The 17252-nt window shown below is 40.2% G+C and overlaps 2 protein-coding genes across 4 annotated transcripts in view; both read right to left on the bottom strand.

Moving 5' to 3' along the window:
- LOC310710274 (uncharacterized protein) overlaps positions 1-17252 on the bottom strand; it is a 982430-nt gene that overhangs the window by 785645 nt on the left and 179533 nt on the right. The window lies entirely within an intron of this gene.
- Positions 1-17252, bottom strand: part of ARHGAP29 (Rho GTPase activating protein 29) — a 99672-nt gene that overhangs the window by 28672 nt on the left and 53748 nt on the right. For all 3 annotated transcript variants that reach the window (XM_083510915.1, XM_083510914.1, XM_083510916.1), the window contains exon 3: positions 2325-2468. In XM_083510915.1, the coding sequence (XP_083367041.1) occupies positions 2325-2468 (144 nt within the window). The remainder of the gene's footprint in view (positions 1-2324; positions 2469-17252) is intronic.

Genomic DNA, 17252 nt, shown 5'->3' with positions numbered 1-17252 from the left:
CTCAAAGTGCAAATAGATAAATAGGTACCACTCCGGCGGGAAGGTAAACGGTGTTTCCGTGCACCGCTCTGGTTCGCTAGAAGCGGCTTAGTCATGCTGGCCACATGATCCAGAAGCTGTACGCTGGCTCCCTCGGCCAATAAAGCGAGATGAGTGCTGCAACCCCAGAGTCAGCCACGACTGGACTCAATGGTCAGGGGTCGCTTTACCTTTACCTATTGCATATATTTAAATTCCCCCTAAGTTTGTATCCCTTCCCCCCCAAAAAAGTACTTTCTTGACTTAAAAATGTATGGAAATTCTACTTATGTTAAGTCAGTGGCAGATGATGTCATCTCTTCTCTCCACCTTCTTCCTCTCCACCTGATACAGCTGGAGGAAGGGGAGATTGCTCTTGCCAGTGGTCTTCAACTGAACTTGAAGAAAGCTCCCCCCTCCCTCAGTCTATCACTCCATTTCAACTTTCATTCCTATTTTTCTCCTCCTGTTGGGCTTCCTCCAATGACATGATTTTGGCACAGTGCTGTATGTGGGTCCAAAGACCACAGACCGACCACTGCTGATCTACACAAATCCTGTGTTGTTTCGTAGTTCTGATGGCATGATGGAGACCCAATACTGATGGAGCTCGCTGGATATTCTGAAGCAGGCATGCTATTTTGGCTGCAATGATAGTAGCCTTTAGACAAGGAGCTAAGAGCCAGTGGCCCATGGGGTAGATGCAGCCCATGAGGGCTCCCCATATGGCCCATAGCATTCCCTTGCTCCCAAGCAATTTGGCTTGAAAAAAGCCAACAGAACCCACAACAGAACCTTTCCCAGCTGCAATCTTCATTTTAAAAAATCCCCCACTGACAACTGGATTTGAATAATGTGTTTAAAAAGTGAAATGTAATTGCTATGGGAGGGGAAGCAACATATTGCATGCATGCACATGGATGTGCATTGCAGGGGATTGGACATGATGACCCTTGGGGTCCTTTTCAATTGTGATTCTATGTGCTCCATGTATATATGATGACATATGTACTCTGTCAACTCTGCCCTGTCTACATAGGTTCTACCACTTTTGTTTTGACCCTTCCCACTGTTGGCATGTGCCCCTAGCTCGAAGGTTAGCCATTAGGAAATGTGGCTTTGAAACTGTAAGGTTCCCTACTCTTAGTCTAGGGTTGGGTTGGGTCTCCAGCTGTTTTTGGACAACAATTCCTATCCTCCCTGACCACTGACCCTGCTAACTAGGCATGTTCGGAGTTGTAGTCCAACAACAGCTGGAGATCCAAGTTTGGGAAACCCTGGTCTAGACCCAAGAAAAGGAAAGAGCTGTCTCAATTTCTCCAGGACCAGCTAAAGGGGAAAACAAAGCCTGAGTATCTTACAGAGGCTAGGTTGAACATGCTTATTAAATGGCACTCTTTAGAACTGGCTGATGATCAGCAAAGCTCCTGAGAGTTGCTATTTGTTAATAATAGTAGTCTCACAGTTTCACAACAGTTTCACAACATAGTTGTTCTTACACTTGTGGTTTCTCTTTCCCGTCTTGAACCCAAAGTTGTGCAACAACTGTTCCTCCAAATAAGCTGATAAACCCTGTACATCTAGCTTCAATCCTACACAACAATATACATACAAGTTACCAGCATATCACATATTTCAAATACAGGTGGCGACCATTCCGCACAGGCATTCTGTTCCCAGCTACTGTGTGCATCAGCGGAGTGTTACCCACCCCATTACACCCTGCCCTGCCCCCATTCTGCCCTCTTCTGAGTACAAAATAACCCACGTGTTAGCAATCATGCGCCAACTGGACGCGTCTTCAATGGTCGCTACCTGTACAGACATAAATCTCACTGCCTTAAATGAAAACATGCAACACAAATAGACTAGTACTTTTAATTTATAGCAGTAAATGACCTTTTTCTCACTAGGCAATTTGAGTATATTGGTCTGAGTAAAGACTTGGATAAGCTGAAACATTAAACAAAGACCCCTCCAGAATCGCTGTGAACAAGCTAAGTCCCGCAGTTCTGTTGTAGTACAGAGCTGTTTAAAACAGTGTTAATCTAACTTTGTCAGCCTACAAAGTTTGCAGTCTAGCATGCACCTGCTGTGTGCTAGCAAGAGAGGAATAGCTCTGTTCCTCATTTAGCAGTCCCCCACATGTCTGAGGGATTGGTTTGGGATTTCCCTCCTCTGGCAAATTATATGGTTGAGTGTCTCTGGAAGTAAATACAGGAGAAGTGCTAACAGCAACATCTGTATTACATCACAAGGCAACTTTACTTACTATATCAAGTTGCAAAAGTTCTCCTTTTCCTTACCTTTCACTTTTGCGATGACTGTTCCTGCAGCACTTAGAATATCAACTGAATTAAGACATTGGTGCTTGCTAATGATTGCCTTTAGCACACGCAGGAGTTCGCCCAAACGTTCATGAACAACATGATGCAGACAATCTTGTTTTTCTGAAAAGGAAAGAAAAAAATATTTAACTATAAAAATCTACATGAAGCACTGTAAATATGTTTTACCTCTGATATCATGAAAGTTTAGTCATGTAGACCAGATCTATTTTGCCTTCATAAACTAATTCCTGCTTAAAATGTGTAAGAACAAGTGGGGCATTTCAAACAGAGCGTAAAGAATCATTTGGGGTACAATTCTACAGTTCTTTGGGAAGGCAGTGCAGGAGTCATTGGAGATATCAGATGTATTATTTAATAAAAACTTTTCTATCATTTTTAAAAATCCCAAAGCAGCATTCAACAGTAAAAGAATGCAACAAAGAAAAAAAACATATGCATAAAACAATAGAAGACCATCATTACAGTACTATAGTCACTAAAAACTGGCGTCAATGGTGAGGGAAAGCGTTGGGCGAAGAGGAAAAATAAGCAATGGACATAGATCATTGTTTGTGCCTGCCTTACTGCAGAGAGAAGTTCATTCCACAGCACAGGTGCAACCACAGATAAAGGCCTATATCCATGTTGCCTCACAATGGAACTCTGCAGGTTGCAACACAACAGGGTCTCCTTCAGCCATAGTAGTGATATAATGGGTCTATGGGGTGGCGGCGCGGGGGGAGAGATGCTCTTTCAGGTAATCTTATATTGCGTTATTTGGGGCCTTATATGTTAATAAAATAACCTTTAAACCAGCTTGCAGCTCTTTCAACACATGTGTTATACATGCTGGGAAAGGCCCCTCACTCAGCAACCAAGCCACTTCATTCTGGATCAGCTGCAACTTCCAAACCAGCCTTAAGGGTAGCCACACAAACTGGCGCAGTCTTGAGGTTACTAATGTATTGGTTCTAGTTGGCTAAGCTAATCCTATCCAGAAACAGGCATCACTGGTGTACTAGTTGAAGCTTGTGATGAGCAGTCCTCACCACTGAGGATACTTGGGCCTCCAGTGGAAGCAATGGAACCAGAAGCATGTACTTGTGGGTTTGGCACTATTCCAGCATAAAACTTTGCATCTTCCCTGGAAATGCTTTCTTTCCCCTCAAAACACAGGGCTTATGTTTCAAAGTTTCTCCTTCAAAAACAGTAATTTTGATAGTTGCAACCCACACCACTTACATACATCAAATGATTTTAAGACTGAACTGTGCAGTAGCCAGAGTTGGCTTCTGATGAAAAGCTGGCAAAAGAAATTAGCCAGTAAACAGTTACACAGATACAATGGTACTATTTAACAAATTAAAAATCAAACCTCAAGTATGAATGAATGGGTCAGGAAGAGAGAAAGAGAAAATGCAACTTCAGTTCTGATCAATCATGCTTGGGGTCATTTAAAGAGGTAGCAGTATTTTATTAATTGCTTAAGCTATTAGCCAGAACGCCTCACTACACAAAGACACCAAAAAAGTAAAATCAAAGGTGTAACACTCTCTCTCTCTATATATATATTTATATATTCAAGAGAATATACTCAACAATAGGGTTCTTGTACAGCAGTTATGTAGAAGTAGGGATTTTGGAAGGCACAGATAGTCATGTTGCCCTACTAAAGGGGACTTAAAAAGCAGTACCAGCCAAAGTGTTATCATTAAAAAGAGCTTGAATGCTTTACTGAATTATGTTTAATTGTTTTATATGGATTTCCTAACTTTAAATTGTTTTCAGCAGTTTCTGTACATCACACAGAGAACAAGAGTTACTCAGTGTCTGCTAAATGGAAAAAATAATGTTGAAAACTGCCTATTCAGATACAAGCTTTTGTAAACAGATGCTGGCAAGGTCCACCGGGCTAAGGCCCAAAAATGAGCTTCTTGAGCTCATTTTGCTCACCTCAAAGGGAAATGCAAGTATCAGAAGCTCAGTAATTCTCTGCAGTTCTGATTAAAACCAGAGCAAGAACCCTGGCTAAACCCTGCTTTGGACAACTACTTCAACCCAACCCCTGCAAGTACCCTTTTGCCCTAAAGAGTATCCTGCTTATGTTTGGAGGAAGGGAGAATTCCCAGTCAAGCAGAGTTCCTCAAACCAGCCCCCTATAGAAATTGCAAGTTGGGAGGATGCCGTTGCACTCAGGTCCTGGTTTTGAGCTTCCCATAGGCATCTGGTTTGTCCACTATGAGAAGAGGATATTGGACTAAATGGGCCATTGGTTTGATACTGCAGAATCTTATTATGTTCTTGAAACACCTATTGCAATGCTTTTCGGGCTGCTTTCAAAGGATGCCACAGGTCAAACTGAGGGGGCAGGCAAAAACTGACATACTGAATTTAGGTAAGATAGTGTTTCTCTATTGTTTGGCCTATTGAGTTGTTTGGAAGGGATGCCCTTGGCAAACCTGTTTTGGGGGTACCCCATATCCAACAGGAGAACCTCTTTCCCCAAAGGTCACCTCCATGGAGGGTAGACATTTGACCCAACTCCCAGTTTTCCTAAAGTTCAGCCACTCATAATTCCATAGTTGCTTTGCCTCCATTTCTCATTGGAAAGAGGCCTAGAACTAGTATCAAAGCATGAATCTCTGGATAATAAGCAACTATTGCAATTGTATATTGCAAAATAGTTGCAATAAGCAACTATTTTACTGTTAAAAGACAACTGAAGGCGGCCCTGCTTAGGGAAGTTTTTAATGTTTGATGCTGTATTGTTTTTAATATTCAGTGGCTGGGAAAACCCAGCCAGATGGGTGGGGTATTATTATTATTAAATTATTATTATTATTTTTATTACTATTATTACTATTATTGTTTGTTTGCTCTGCTTTCACCTGTCATTTCACTCATCAAGAATTGTGATATTGTCCCACTGTCTTTGGTCAGTAGTAGGGCTTCTCCTAGGCCATGGGTCTCTGCAGGTGCAACCATACCAACTCCTGCCATGTCTTGACATGGGATAAGAAATATAATTATGCATATTCAGGAACTTACTGTTTTAGAATCAGACTGTTTTATTGTTATTTGCTTATAATACTATGCATTGAAGAACAGTGTAAATTTATATGTAATAACTAGTATGGAAAAAACTAGACCTGCACTACAACCAACAACTTCAACCTGTTCAGCCAGACAAAATTAAACACAGCAAGATAAAATATTTTCCTGAATAAAACAAATTATGGGCATAGCTAAAACAAATGGAAATTTGAGGAAATATCTGCAATACAGAAATTCTAGTTTTGCATTCCAATTTGCTTTGCCACCATAACCCTTTCTTTTATTCACAAGTCTAGATTCAGCAAGGCAAAATGATGGCCTTCCTGAATGAAACTTCAACAGAAAAATCACAAGCAAAAAAGACAAAACTACTTTATTAGAGTAAGCCAGGGTGATGAAAATTTCAACTCTGAATAAATTTCTGCATATTCAGGTCCTAGAACAACAATTCAGCCTTCCAATGTTTGAAGCTGAAACATTACAATATAAAACATTTCCCATAAATACTGCCTTTATGGAAATATTATCATGGAGAAAACAATAAATGCTTTACCACACAAGTAGTGTACTAGAAAGGCTTTGACCTTTCAGTTAAAATATCATGAAATTTTAGTAAGGTTTTACACATCAGATAGCAAGAATCAAATGTCAGTTGGTAATCTTAAAAACCTGTTGAGATGCTGCAATTATTTTCCAGTTTCAGACACAGAAGCCCCAAGTTGGTATTAAACACACAATTTACCTGCTTTCCAATTGGAATACCTTTGTCTAATAAATATTAACTTACAATAATGGCCTCACAGTTAATAGATTCCACCCATGCAAACACAAAATAAAGTTCCATAATCAAGCTTGTCAGCTTCAACACAACTTCCTCCCAAGTCAGTTTCAATTACATTACATGCAGTTGAGAAAAGCACTGTTGTATAAGCCAGGTCTTATTTTGCTAGACACTGTTTACGAGACTCAAACAATCCAACAATGATGTCAAAAGGGTGTGAGTCCAAGACCCCCTGTAAATAAGTTCTTTAAAAATATTTTTACCAAACTAATAATGAATAATAAAAATGATTCAAATATAATGTAGAATTGTTGCTGGAAAAGCCTTTGAGAAGGTAGACTTGAGAACTGCAGTTCTCACCATACCCACTTTTACACTTTTGCCTCACCTAATTTTGCACTTCAGCGCACGCGCGCGCACACACACATGCACACACCCCAGGGTTGACCATGGGTCAATGTGTCCCCCGACCTGAAAACAAATGGCCACTGCTTTTGCATCTCTGACTTTTCTCATTTCTAGTGCCTACATAAGAGCTCTACTCTCAGTATGATCTTACCAGGCTTGGGTGCAATAACACTTTTCGGGTGTCAGAAATCATGTTCTCATTAATGTAATCTAAAAATAAATAGGGTTTTTTATCCCCAGCCCAAAACTACTGGTTCACATTGAATTGATTTTTAACTGTAAACCCAAAATCTCTCTCCCTGTCATATTGTGCGAATAGCAGGTATGCATAAGCAAGATTATAGAGTTATCTCCTCTAAACCAGTGGTGGATGTGTGGGTGAAATTGAACTCAAAGCCACTTACTTCACAGCCACGTCTGTTACTTTCAGATCTACCATACTTTTCTGTGTGTAAGATGAGGTTTTTTATGATAATATACTCTTTAAAATTGGGACTCGTCTTATACATGGATAGTGCAGAGTGGGGACGGGGGATTGGTTTCTGCCACGAGCAGTAGATTGTCAGTGGTGATAGGGTGGCTGATTGGAGGCTGTGGCAAGTGTTGCTGTCGATTGGTTGCTGTAGCGGCGATTGGGCAGACGATTGGCGACTTCTGTGCCATGTTCGTTTAGCAGCGTTGGTCAGGCGGGGGTGAGCAATCTCCCCCCAGAGGGACGGAGATAGGGGGGAGTCTTATACACGGGGGTAGGGGTTATACACGGGAAAATATGGTATGTCCTGGTTCAGAGAACCTTTCTTACTCTCTGCACCTGATCAGTCAGCCATGCTGCATTGCAACCTATTTTCAAATTTAAGAGCACATTGACAAACTTGTATCACAGGGAGCCAGGTATAGGAAGAGATAGGTATAGGTATAGGTATAGATGAAAATCTCTACCATAAATGCACATCCTCTCTGAACGTTTGAGATTTTTAATGTAAACCTTCAACTTTTAATTCTAATTTGGTTATTACAAAGTTGAAATGTTCACTATAGTGCAAGTCACAGCACCTCAATTTTCTCTCCCCCACCCCAACCTAGACATGGGAAAAAAAATTAAGTTTGACATTATAAATCAATATTTAAAAGGAAGAACAAATGCTGAAACTAGAGCCTTGAAAATATTAATACACGGAAACATAATTTTTCTAATAACTAAAATAGCGCTGGGACAAATAAAGTAATTAGCAGATCCTTTATATACATAAAACAATCCAGTTTTGATTCTGCATTTGAAACTCCCCAATGAACATTGCAGACTTAGCAAAAATGATCAAACAATGAATTGTGTTGCTGCTGTCTGACACACAGATCTGCAACTATTGGAAAAAATCCAAGTTTAACTCATCACACAATTTCCCCAAGGGAAAGAACAAACTACACTATACTGAATGTTCTCTAGAAAATTAGGGAACATACACTCACAACAAAATTGACCAGAAAGCCACCTGCATTCTTTTCCTGTACAAATGATACAAATAATGCTATAAATACTTTTAGATTAATGGAGAGTCATGAAAACACTAACTATTAGCTGCATATTACTGAATACTGATGGAACTAAAATGGAAAGGAATCCTAAGCAAGGAAAAGAGTGTTTATTTTATTTCTCACTGGGGGGGGGGGGACAAATCTGAAGATGTACGTACATATTTCTGTCTCACATGCATAAAAGCTACACTATGCAGAAAACAATCAATTAATAATGAATTTGTTTTAGAAAGTCTACCTGGATCTGGAAATTGGTGCTTTATTATAACTGGCCTTCTGTATAAAAATCCACATTATAGTTAAAAACATTTAATTATTTTGTAATACCACAATATCAAACTGAATAGGTGACTATTTTGACTAATGTGTTATGTATAAATAGTAGTTGTATCTAGATTTTGGAATAAAAGTGACTGAAAACCCCCAAATAGTTGCTGGCATCAAGATGTTCTATTTGAAAAAATGCTTCAAAATAACTTTGAGAAGTTTCAAACTGGAAGTCTCACATCATGTGTACATGAGGTGGAAGCCATGAGGAATATTAAGTTGAAGTATGTACCTGCACGTTTACGTGTGCAAAATGCAATGTGTATGAAATGTGCAAATTTCCTTTCAGCAACCCTTTCACCCTTCTCACCATTGTGTCTCAGAGACAATGGAGGAGTGCACCTTTGAGGGTGAAGTAAAACCATTCGAGAGTTACAGCGTCTGCTGTGGCTGCAGAGACTGATATGGGAGAGAGATGTTTTGTTGCAGCGGGGGCAGATGAAGGTGTCCAGTTGTGCTGCTGCAGATGCACCATGGCGTTTATTCTTCCTATGCTCCTCCCAATGGTCATTCCTCCTCTAGTCACTGCTGTGGATACACAATCTGATTGTCTCCAGGCACTGCAGTCATCTGCAAGGGATTCCCACATGGCAGGGTTGATGTTGCTATGTGCCTTCATGTCTCATGTGCAGACCTTTTTTTAACAGGCCTGGTCCCTGTAGAGCACATCCCTGGGGATCCTACCATCTTTTATTCTGTTGACATGACCAAGCCAGCCTAGATGTCGCTGAGACAGGAGTTCAAACACACTGGGAACGTCTTGCTGAGCAGTGGCTGAAGAGGTCAAAGGCCTTCATCAGGTCTATGAAGGCAACATACAAGGGACATCTCTACTCTTAGCATTTCTCCTGTAGATGATGCAATGAGAAAATCATGTTGACCTCTGAGCTCTAAAGACACATTGACTTGGGAAAGGACCCTGCCAATGAGTGACTGTAATATGTTGAGATCTACACAAGCAAAGGCTTTCCCCACAGTACTCAACAGGGAGATTCCATGGTAGTCCTTATAGTCATGGAAGTAACATTTGTTCTTTTAGAGGGTCACAATGCTGGAGTCGCACTTGTCTTGTGGCACGGATCCTTGTTCTCAACACTGCAAGAGGTGGCTGTGGAGGTGTATCATGAGGAAGGAACTGAAGCCGGCTTTCAGCACTTCTGTTGGGATTCTGTCCTATCCAGGGGCTTTGGCCAACAGTTGCTGGCATATTGTCTGGCAATCTGCTGGACATCGCTCCTTGCCTCTTTTTGCAGGACACACGCTTGTAGCTCACAAGAGCCTAGTGCTTTGCAGCAATAACAGGCTCAATGTCCTTTAAATGGTGGGCTCAAACCAGCCAGGGATCTGTTGCTCTCTTTTGCAAAAGGAGGACATAGCTGTGTTGTAGGTTGCCTCTTTGGTGTAGTTCTGCCTTGCTTCGAAGGTATTGACTCACTTTGGAGTTTTGCTGTTATAACACAAAATAATCTTGACAATACCAAAATATTGGTCTTTTTGTTGCAAACACTGAAACAATGAAATTTGGGCAATAATTTGGAAACTTATAGTACTAATAGTGTTTGGAGCTTCTATAGTCACCTATTTGGTTGCAGTAGCACAGCCACAACTTAGCAGTTTATAGTATACAGTTAATGCTTTGCATGTATAAGCAATATCCCAGGTTATATCACTGGGATCTGTAGCTAAGAGACCCCAGGACCAGCTGGGATCAAAACTTGGAGGTACTGCTTTTCTTAATACTGTATTACTTCAGGCTGCATATTTTAATGCTCTCCTACCTGCACAAAATGGGGCGCGGGTGGTGCTGCGGGTTAAACCACAGAGCCTAGGACTTGCTGATCAGAAGGTCAGCGGTTCGAATCCCCGCGATGGGGTGAGCTCCCGTTGCTCGGTCCCTGCTCCTGCCAACCTAGCAGTTCAAAAGCACGTAAAAAGTGCAAGTAGATAAATAGCTCCCGCTCTGGTGGGAAGCTAAACGGAGTTTCCGTGCACTGCTCTGGTTCACCAGAAGCGGCTTAGTCATGCTGGCCACATGACCCGGAAGCTGTACGCCGGCTCCCTCAGCCAATAAAGCGAGATGAGCGCCGCAACCCCAGAGTCGGTCACGACTGGACCTAATGGTCAGGGGTCCAACTACCTTTACCTGCACAAAGCAAGTTAGCATAAAATAAAAATAGCTGGGGTTGAACACCTTTCCTTAAAAAGTTTTGTGTGGATGGGTGAGTGGATGTATGTACTTTATAGGGAAGGCATTCAAACATGTGTTGCCCTCAGCTGCAAAATAACTATCCAGGAAAAGTTTTACCATCCAATTCTGATAAATGTTTAAATTGACCCTAAGATAGTAAGGTTTGCAAAGGCTCTGATTGAGCTATAAAGAATGGGTTTTCACAGGGAAAGCCACAGAGCAAAAAAAAGGGGGGCACTTGGAAACAGAATTTTAAAGCACAGACCATGCCTGGAAAGAAGAGAAGAACGGTAAGTGTGGATAAGCCCTAAGATGATTCCCTCAAGGGCAAAAGATGGGCAATATCAGACACGTATGACAGAAGACATGAGGGGCAAGGGCTTTCTAAAGTAATGAAAACTTAAGTCTTCTGTACTAAATACATTCTTCCCTTTAGCTCTAGAATACTATCACGAAGTCAAAAGCTGCCTTGTAATAACATTACCAGATCAAAACATCCTAAGTCTCAAACAATAAGTGCCCTATTGTCAGGAAGAAAACTTCAGGAAGCTCTAATCCTTTTATTTACTTGAACTTTCAGTTACTGGAACATATTTTACTTGAGTATTGAGTGGATCATTTTGGAAATAGCCTACCTTTCCACATGAATTAAATATATCTAACAATCAATTGCATAACAAATGATAGGAAGCTGACAAGTATTATATGAAATGAGAATCACTTCCAACACATTTAGTTGCATTAACAAGTGGAAGATTTGTTTGTATAAATAAGGTTAACAAACTTTTAATAGACATTTTCAAATTTTTATTTGCAACCAACACACAAGTGAGCTTATTTCACAAGGCAAAACACAAAGCTGTATACACCTACCAAAAATTTATTCAGAAGCCTGAGCAGTTTTAAGTTTGGGTAACCTGGAGTTACTCAATTGCCCAGTTATAAGTAGACATCAGGGAGTTCTGTACAAGATTATAATCAGCCAATGAAGTTCAGCCTAAGTGCAAGAAAGTCTACTGATCATGAAAATGTTTAATGTTTATTTGTTCAGCAAATGGTCCAAAGGCACACTACAAAACTATCCCAATTATAACAAGTACAAATTATATTAAAATCATAAAGTAAAACTACAGAATCCATCAATAATAAAACTAGCAAAACAGCAGTACAGATAACTGCAGTGCAATAAGAGGGAAAATATCCACTCAATCAAAGACCAATGCATTGATGGATCAGATAAAAGGACCATTTAGTCCAGCAATATGCTTCTACAGCAGCCAGATAGATGCCTCTAAATATTCACAGGCATTGTAACTGCCTTTTCCACACAGCTGGAGCTCAAAAGCTGCTTCTGAACATTTATGAATTATTTCTTTACTCAATTTATATATGGTTTAACTACAAACATTTAAAAGGGATGCACATAGATTAGAAAATAAGATTTTTAAACAGTTAAAACATTAAAACCAGACTTTAATCGAAACTCCTACTGAATTTTTTTAAAAAGTATTGGTAGGGACTGGAAATTCAACTGAACTCAATCGGAAGGGAGTTCCACAAAACTGGGCCACAATGCTGAACACAGAGATTCTCATGAGTACAATGTTTCTGAGCCCCGGGAGACCACTAATAGTGTCTCCCTTGAAGTTTGGCTGGTACAACACGTGGCCTGAGGGAACCCTTCACAACATTTGGCATTCCCCAGGCCCCAGCAACACTTGTCAGGCCTAGTTATCCTTCCAATCTCGGTGCCTCACTTTCCTGGCTTTGAAAAGTCAGTATGTGGACAGGGTGTCAAATTTTGGCCTCTCCGCCCCTGGTGTGCAGCACAAGACAGTGTCAAAGTACACTTACAGTCCACTTGGTATGAAAAGTTGGACCAGCCTGTTCTTCGACCTTAGTGATTGGGCAGGGATGTAAGGGTTTAGGCCAGGTTTCCTCAACCTTGGCCCTCCAGGTGTTTTTGGCCTGCAACTCCCATGATCCCTAGCTAGTGAGAGCAGTACATGTGAAAAGGATCTAGGAGTCTTGGTTGACCACAAACTTGACATGAGCCAACAGTGTGACGCGGCAGCTAAAAAAGCCAATGCAATTCTGGGCTGCATCAATAGGAGTATAGCATCTAGATCAAGGGAAGTAATAGTGCCACTGTATTCTGCTCTGGTCAGACCACACCTGGAGTACTGTGTCCAGTTCTGGGCACCACAATTCAAGAAGGACACTGACAAACTGGAACGTGTCCAGAGGAGGGCAACCAAAATGGTCAAAGGCCTGGAAACGATGCCTTATGAGGAACGGCTAAGGGAGCTGGGCATGTTTAGCCTGGAGAAGAGGAGGTTAAGGGGTGATATGATAGCCATGTTCAAATATATAAAAGGATGTCACATAGAGGAGGGAGAAAGGTTGTTTTCTGCTGCTCCAGAGAAGCGGACACGGAGCAATGGATCCAAACTACAAGAAAGAAGATTCCACCTAAACATTAGGAAGAACTTCCTGACAGTAAGAGCTGTTCGACAGTGGAATTTGCTGCCAAGGAGTGTGGTGGAGTCTCCGACTTTGGAGGTCTTTAAGCAGAGGCTTGACAACCATATGTCAGGAGTGCTCTGATGGTGTTTCCTGCTTGGCAGGGGGTTGGACTCGATGGCCCTTGTGGTCTCTTCCAACTCTATGATTCTATGATTCTAGTGGTCAGGGATGATGGGAATTGTAGTCTCAAAACATCTGGAGGGCCGAGTTTGAGGAAGCCTGGTTTAGACAGTCCTTGAGGTATCCTGGACCCAAGTTGTTAGGGTCTTGTAAATTAATGCAAGAACTCTGAATCTGGCCCAGAAGTGTATGGGCAGCCTGTGCAACCTTTTGAGAACCAAAGTTATGTGTTGTCAATGCATAGAGGAGATGATTAACATGTAACACTGATTTCTGCAAAATAAGATCCCATTATATTATCTTGACTCACATATCAAAAGAAGACCTTATAAAAAAGCAACCTGTAACTGACCAATTATCTCTGGGAATTTTTTTTAATGCAATACAATTTATTACTTACATATAAATTCCACCTTTCTTCCTACATGGAACCCAAGGTGGCATAAATGTGATCCTAGGAAGGTCTGCCATTCCATCTCTTAAAATGTACCTGAAGCTGTTCAGACCTGTCATTCTTACTTCTCTCACTGAGTGAAAAACTCATTACAATATTTATGTGGGACAGCTACAGGCCAACAGGTTTATAAACACCACAGCACTTCTATACTGCAGATTTGTAGCTGTGAGTTTTGGAACTTATTGTTGCAAGCATCTTCCGAATATGGAAATTTGCAATGATTTGAGTACACTGGATCAACAGGTGTCTCCTTTTCTCACAGTGTGGAATTCAGTCTTGAGTACCATGCGACCATTACTTCAACCAAAATGTAACAGCAATATTTAAGGGTTTTTAAGATACAGCAAGAGATAACCTTCTACAGTTAAATGTGCTGTCAACTTCTTAGTTTTCCTCAAACAATTCAGTATTTCAGTAAGGCAGCTTGTCAAACACCAGCAAGCCAGTTCTTCCACATTCACATTTAAATTTACGGAGCAACTCTCCACTGGGGAGGAAGCACTGCCACAATGCTGCTTTTCATCAATCTATTTCAAAATGTTCTATGCCTCATTCCTTTAACTTCTTGAATTTTATATGCCTTAATATTCCAGTCTCATCCAACCCAGATGCATTTAGGCAAGCTAAGCAATATAATATCCGATTTAGCAACTTCTCTCTAAAATTAGGCTTTTAAAAATGAGTGCTATTACCAAGGAGTGATTTCTGGAATTTTGTTTACCTGATGTGGAGTGTTCAGAAATTCTAATGCAAAAGAAACAGAAAGCCATTTTGAAGCTTCATTAGGGAACAAAGCTTATTTAAGTAGCTATCTACGTTCAAACTGTAAGCAGTTTGCATTTCCTCACAGTTCTCTTCACTCACATTTTTATAGTATTATTGGCACCACACAACAGTAGTCAGTCATCAACTGTCATATAGTATAACACCTTTGCATTTTATATATATATATATATATATATATATATATATATAGCCAACAACTTATAATACAATTCAGTCAGTTATGCATACAGCATTTCCAAGATTTCAGAGTCCTGTTTTTCTCTCCCTAAGGAAGCACATGAAGCACAGCAATCCATCAGGGTGAATGAGAGGTCTGTACATGTCTTCAGTATCTTCATCCAATCCTCTCTCTCTCACCTTGATATAAGTTATTGATCCACCAGACCATGCAGCAAGCAGAGAAGGGCTGTATGGGGACACAGAAGTTTACAGATCTCCCTCCCACTGACCCCAATAGCCCCAACTGCTGTATATTCATGCATGTAGGGTGTCCTCTGTGGGCAGGCTTGTACTCTTACTATTTTTGAACAGCTTACTGTATTTAGACTTTGAACTGCTACTTGCTTTCAAGTAAAAAAAAAAAAAGCTCTACTGAATAGGTTAAGGTTTTCAAGTATTAACCTGTTTTATCAAAAGGCTGCCAAAATCCAGAAACACTAGTTGGTCTCATGGCCAACATTAAACTTCAGAGTCACAAAAATCTGACTCCCAGTGCCAGATTTAGATAGGTGGTGCTCTTTTTAAAAGTAAATACAAAGCTCCATTGCTTTCAAAATGGTACAGCTAACCATATGTTCACTTTTCACCCACAGAACTTATTGCCAGAAATTCGGGTCTTCAGCTAGATTGAATCCTTTAAAAAATTGAGAATGGGATCTAAAGAACAGTAGATGCCAGCAGAAAAAACTTCTTCTTGCTGGAGGGGAGGTTGTTGATTTTCCTCCCCAAACACAGCCCTTTGTGCCACATTGGGAAGCCATCTGGAGTAAATTCAGTCTTCAGAAATACCTTTTTAAGGGCTCCCATGGGAAAGGCAGGACATTGTATATACACTACTGAATTGTATTCTGGATCATGGCCAAAGTTATTTTGTGTGTGTGTGTGTGTGTGTGTGTGTGTGTGTGTGTGTGCGCGCACACACACACACACACACACACCCTCAACAAAAACATACCGCATTTTTTGCTCTATAAGACTCACTTTTTCCCTCCTAAAAAGGAAGGGGAAATGTGTGTGCGTCTTATGGAGTGAATGCAGGCTGCACAGCTATCCCTGAAGCCAGAACAGCAAGAGGGATTGCTGCTTTCACTGTGCAGCGATCCCTCTTGCTGTTCTGGCTTCTGAGATTCAGAATATTTTTTTTCTTGTTTTCCTCCTCCAAAAACTAGGTGCGTCTTGTGGTCTGGTGCATCTTATAGAGCGAAAAATACGGTATGTATATGCCCAACAACATTACTACATAAATTGTTAATGAGGAGCTATAATTGTTATTAATTTTTTTTTTTTAAAAAAACCTACTTTCAAACTCAACATAATATTCAAAAGTTAAATACAAGGTAAAGTAGAAAAAGAATCAAGTCACAACACACACACACACACACACACACACACACACGTGTGTGTCAAAATTAATGTTTGAAATTAATATTTGATTTTTTTAGCATTCTAACCTGTCATTTGTCCTGTACTTTCCCATTTTCTAAGCAATTGAATAAATGAAAAGGCTATTCTCTCCCAGTCTACCTAAGCAAAGACCACACAAAGCAAGGATTATGGGATTACAGAGTGTTAATAAAGAGGTGGACTTTGCTTTGTCAACCTTAAGTAGTATCTTACTACAGAGGTAGCCCAAGATATTTTGCTGCCTGCAGCAGAAAATATAACGCTGATAAGAACAAACCAAATAAATGAAAATTTGAGACCACTTGTGAATATGTCAACATTTGCTACCTGAGGGGGTTGCCTTAACCTGCCTAAAAGGCTTTTTCTATTTACTACTTTGCAGCAAAAACTTTCAGGGTCTATGCATAATGCTTTATTTTTAACAACACTTCTGACTTTTTATATGCAGCAAATGGTCCAAAGGCATAATAAGTATGGTATCTGAAGTTTCATTAAGAAGTTTCAAACTAATTGACCTATTACTATTTTCATATTCAAAGCATGATTGGATTGGCTGACAATTGGATAACAATCCCATTTCAGGTAAAACAATGCTGTGTTCTTGACCTGCTCTGTACATTTTGTGGCTTTATAAACCAGAGCTTCACACATTTGTGCACAACCACTTTGAACTTTCTTTCACACAAGTGGGAAAACATGGCTTAAAGGTGGCCTCCAGATCTCAGCTTGTCTGGAATTAATTAATTATAATCTACAATTTTCACAAAACAAGAAACAATGGTGAACTGCGCCTTCCTGGTTTGTTTCTCTTTTTTGAAGCAGCAGCCTCAGGCTAGTCACCCACATTTGTAACATGTAGTTTGCTCCAAAGATATCACTAAGCAAATCACATTGTGAGGTATCTATCTTATCTATCTCTCACCTTTTTCTCCAGACTGGAACTCAAGGCAGCTTACAGATAAAACAAACAGCTAAAAACATTTTAAAAAATCATTTAAAACTAATTAAACACTAATAAAATTAAACAATATATATAAAAAGATCTACTGAAGTACAGATAATAGCAACTATAATAAAATCACAGCACCAGCCCTTTCCTTG

Source organism: Podarcis liolepis (assembly GCF_965112155.1).
Source record: "Podarcis liolepis genome assembly, chromosome: 6".
Taxonomy (NCBI): Eukaryota; Metazoa; Chordata; class Lepidosauria; order Squamata; family Lacertidae; genus Podarcis; species Podarcis liolepis.
Note: the sequence above shows the minus strand (reverse complement) of the source record. Positions and strands in the feature narration are given on the sequence as shown.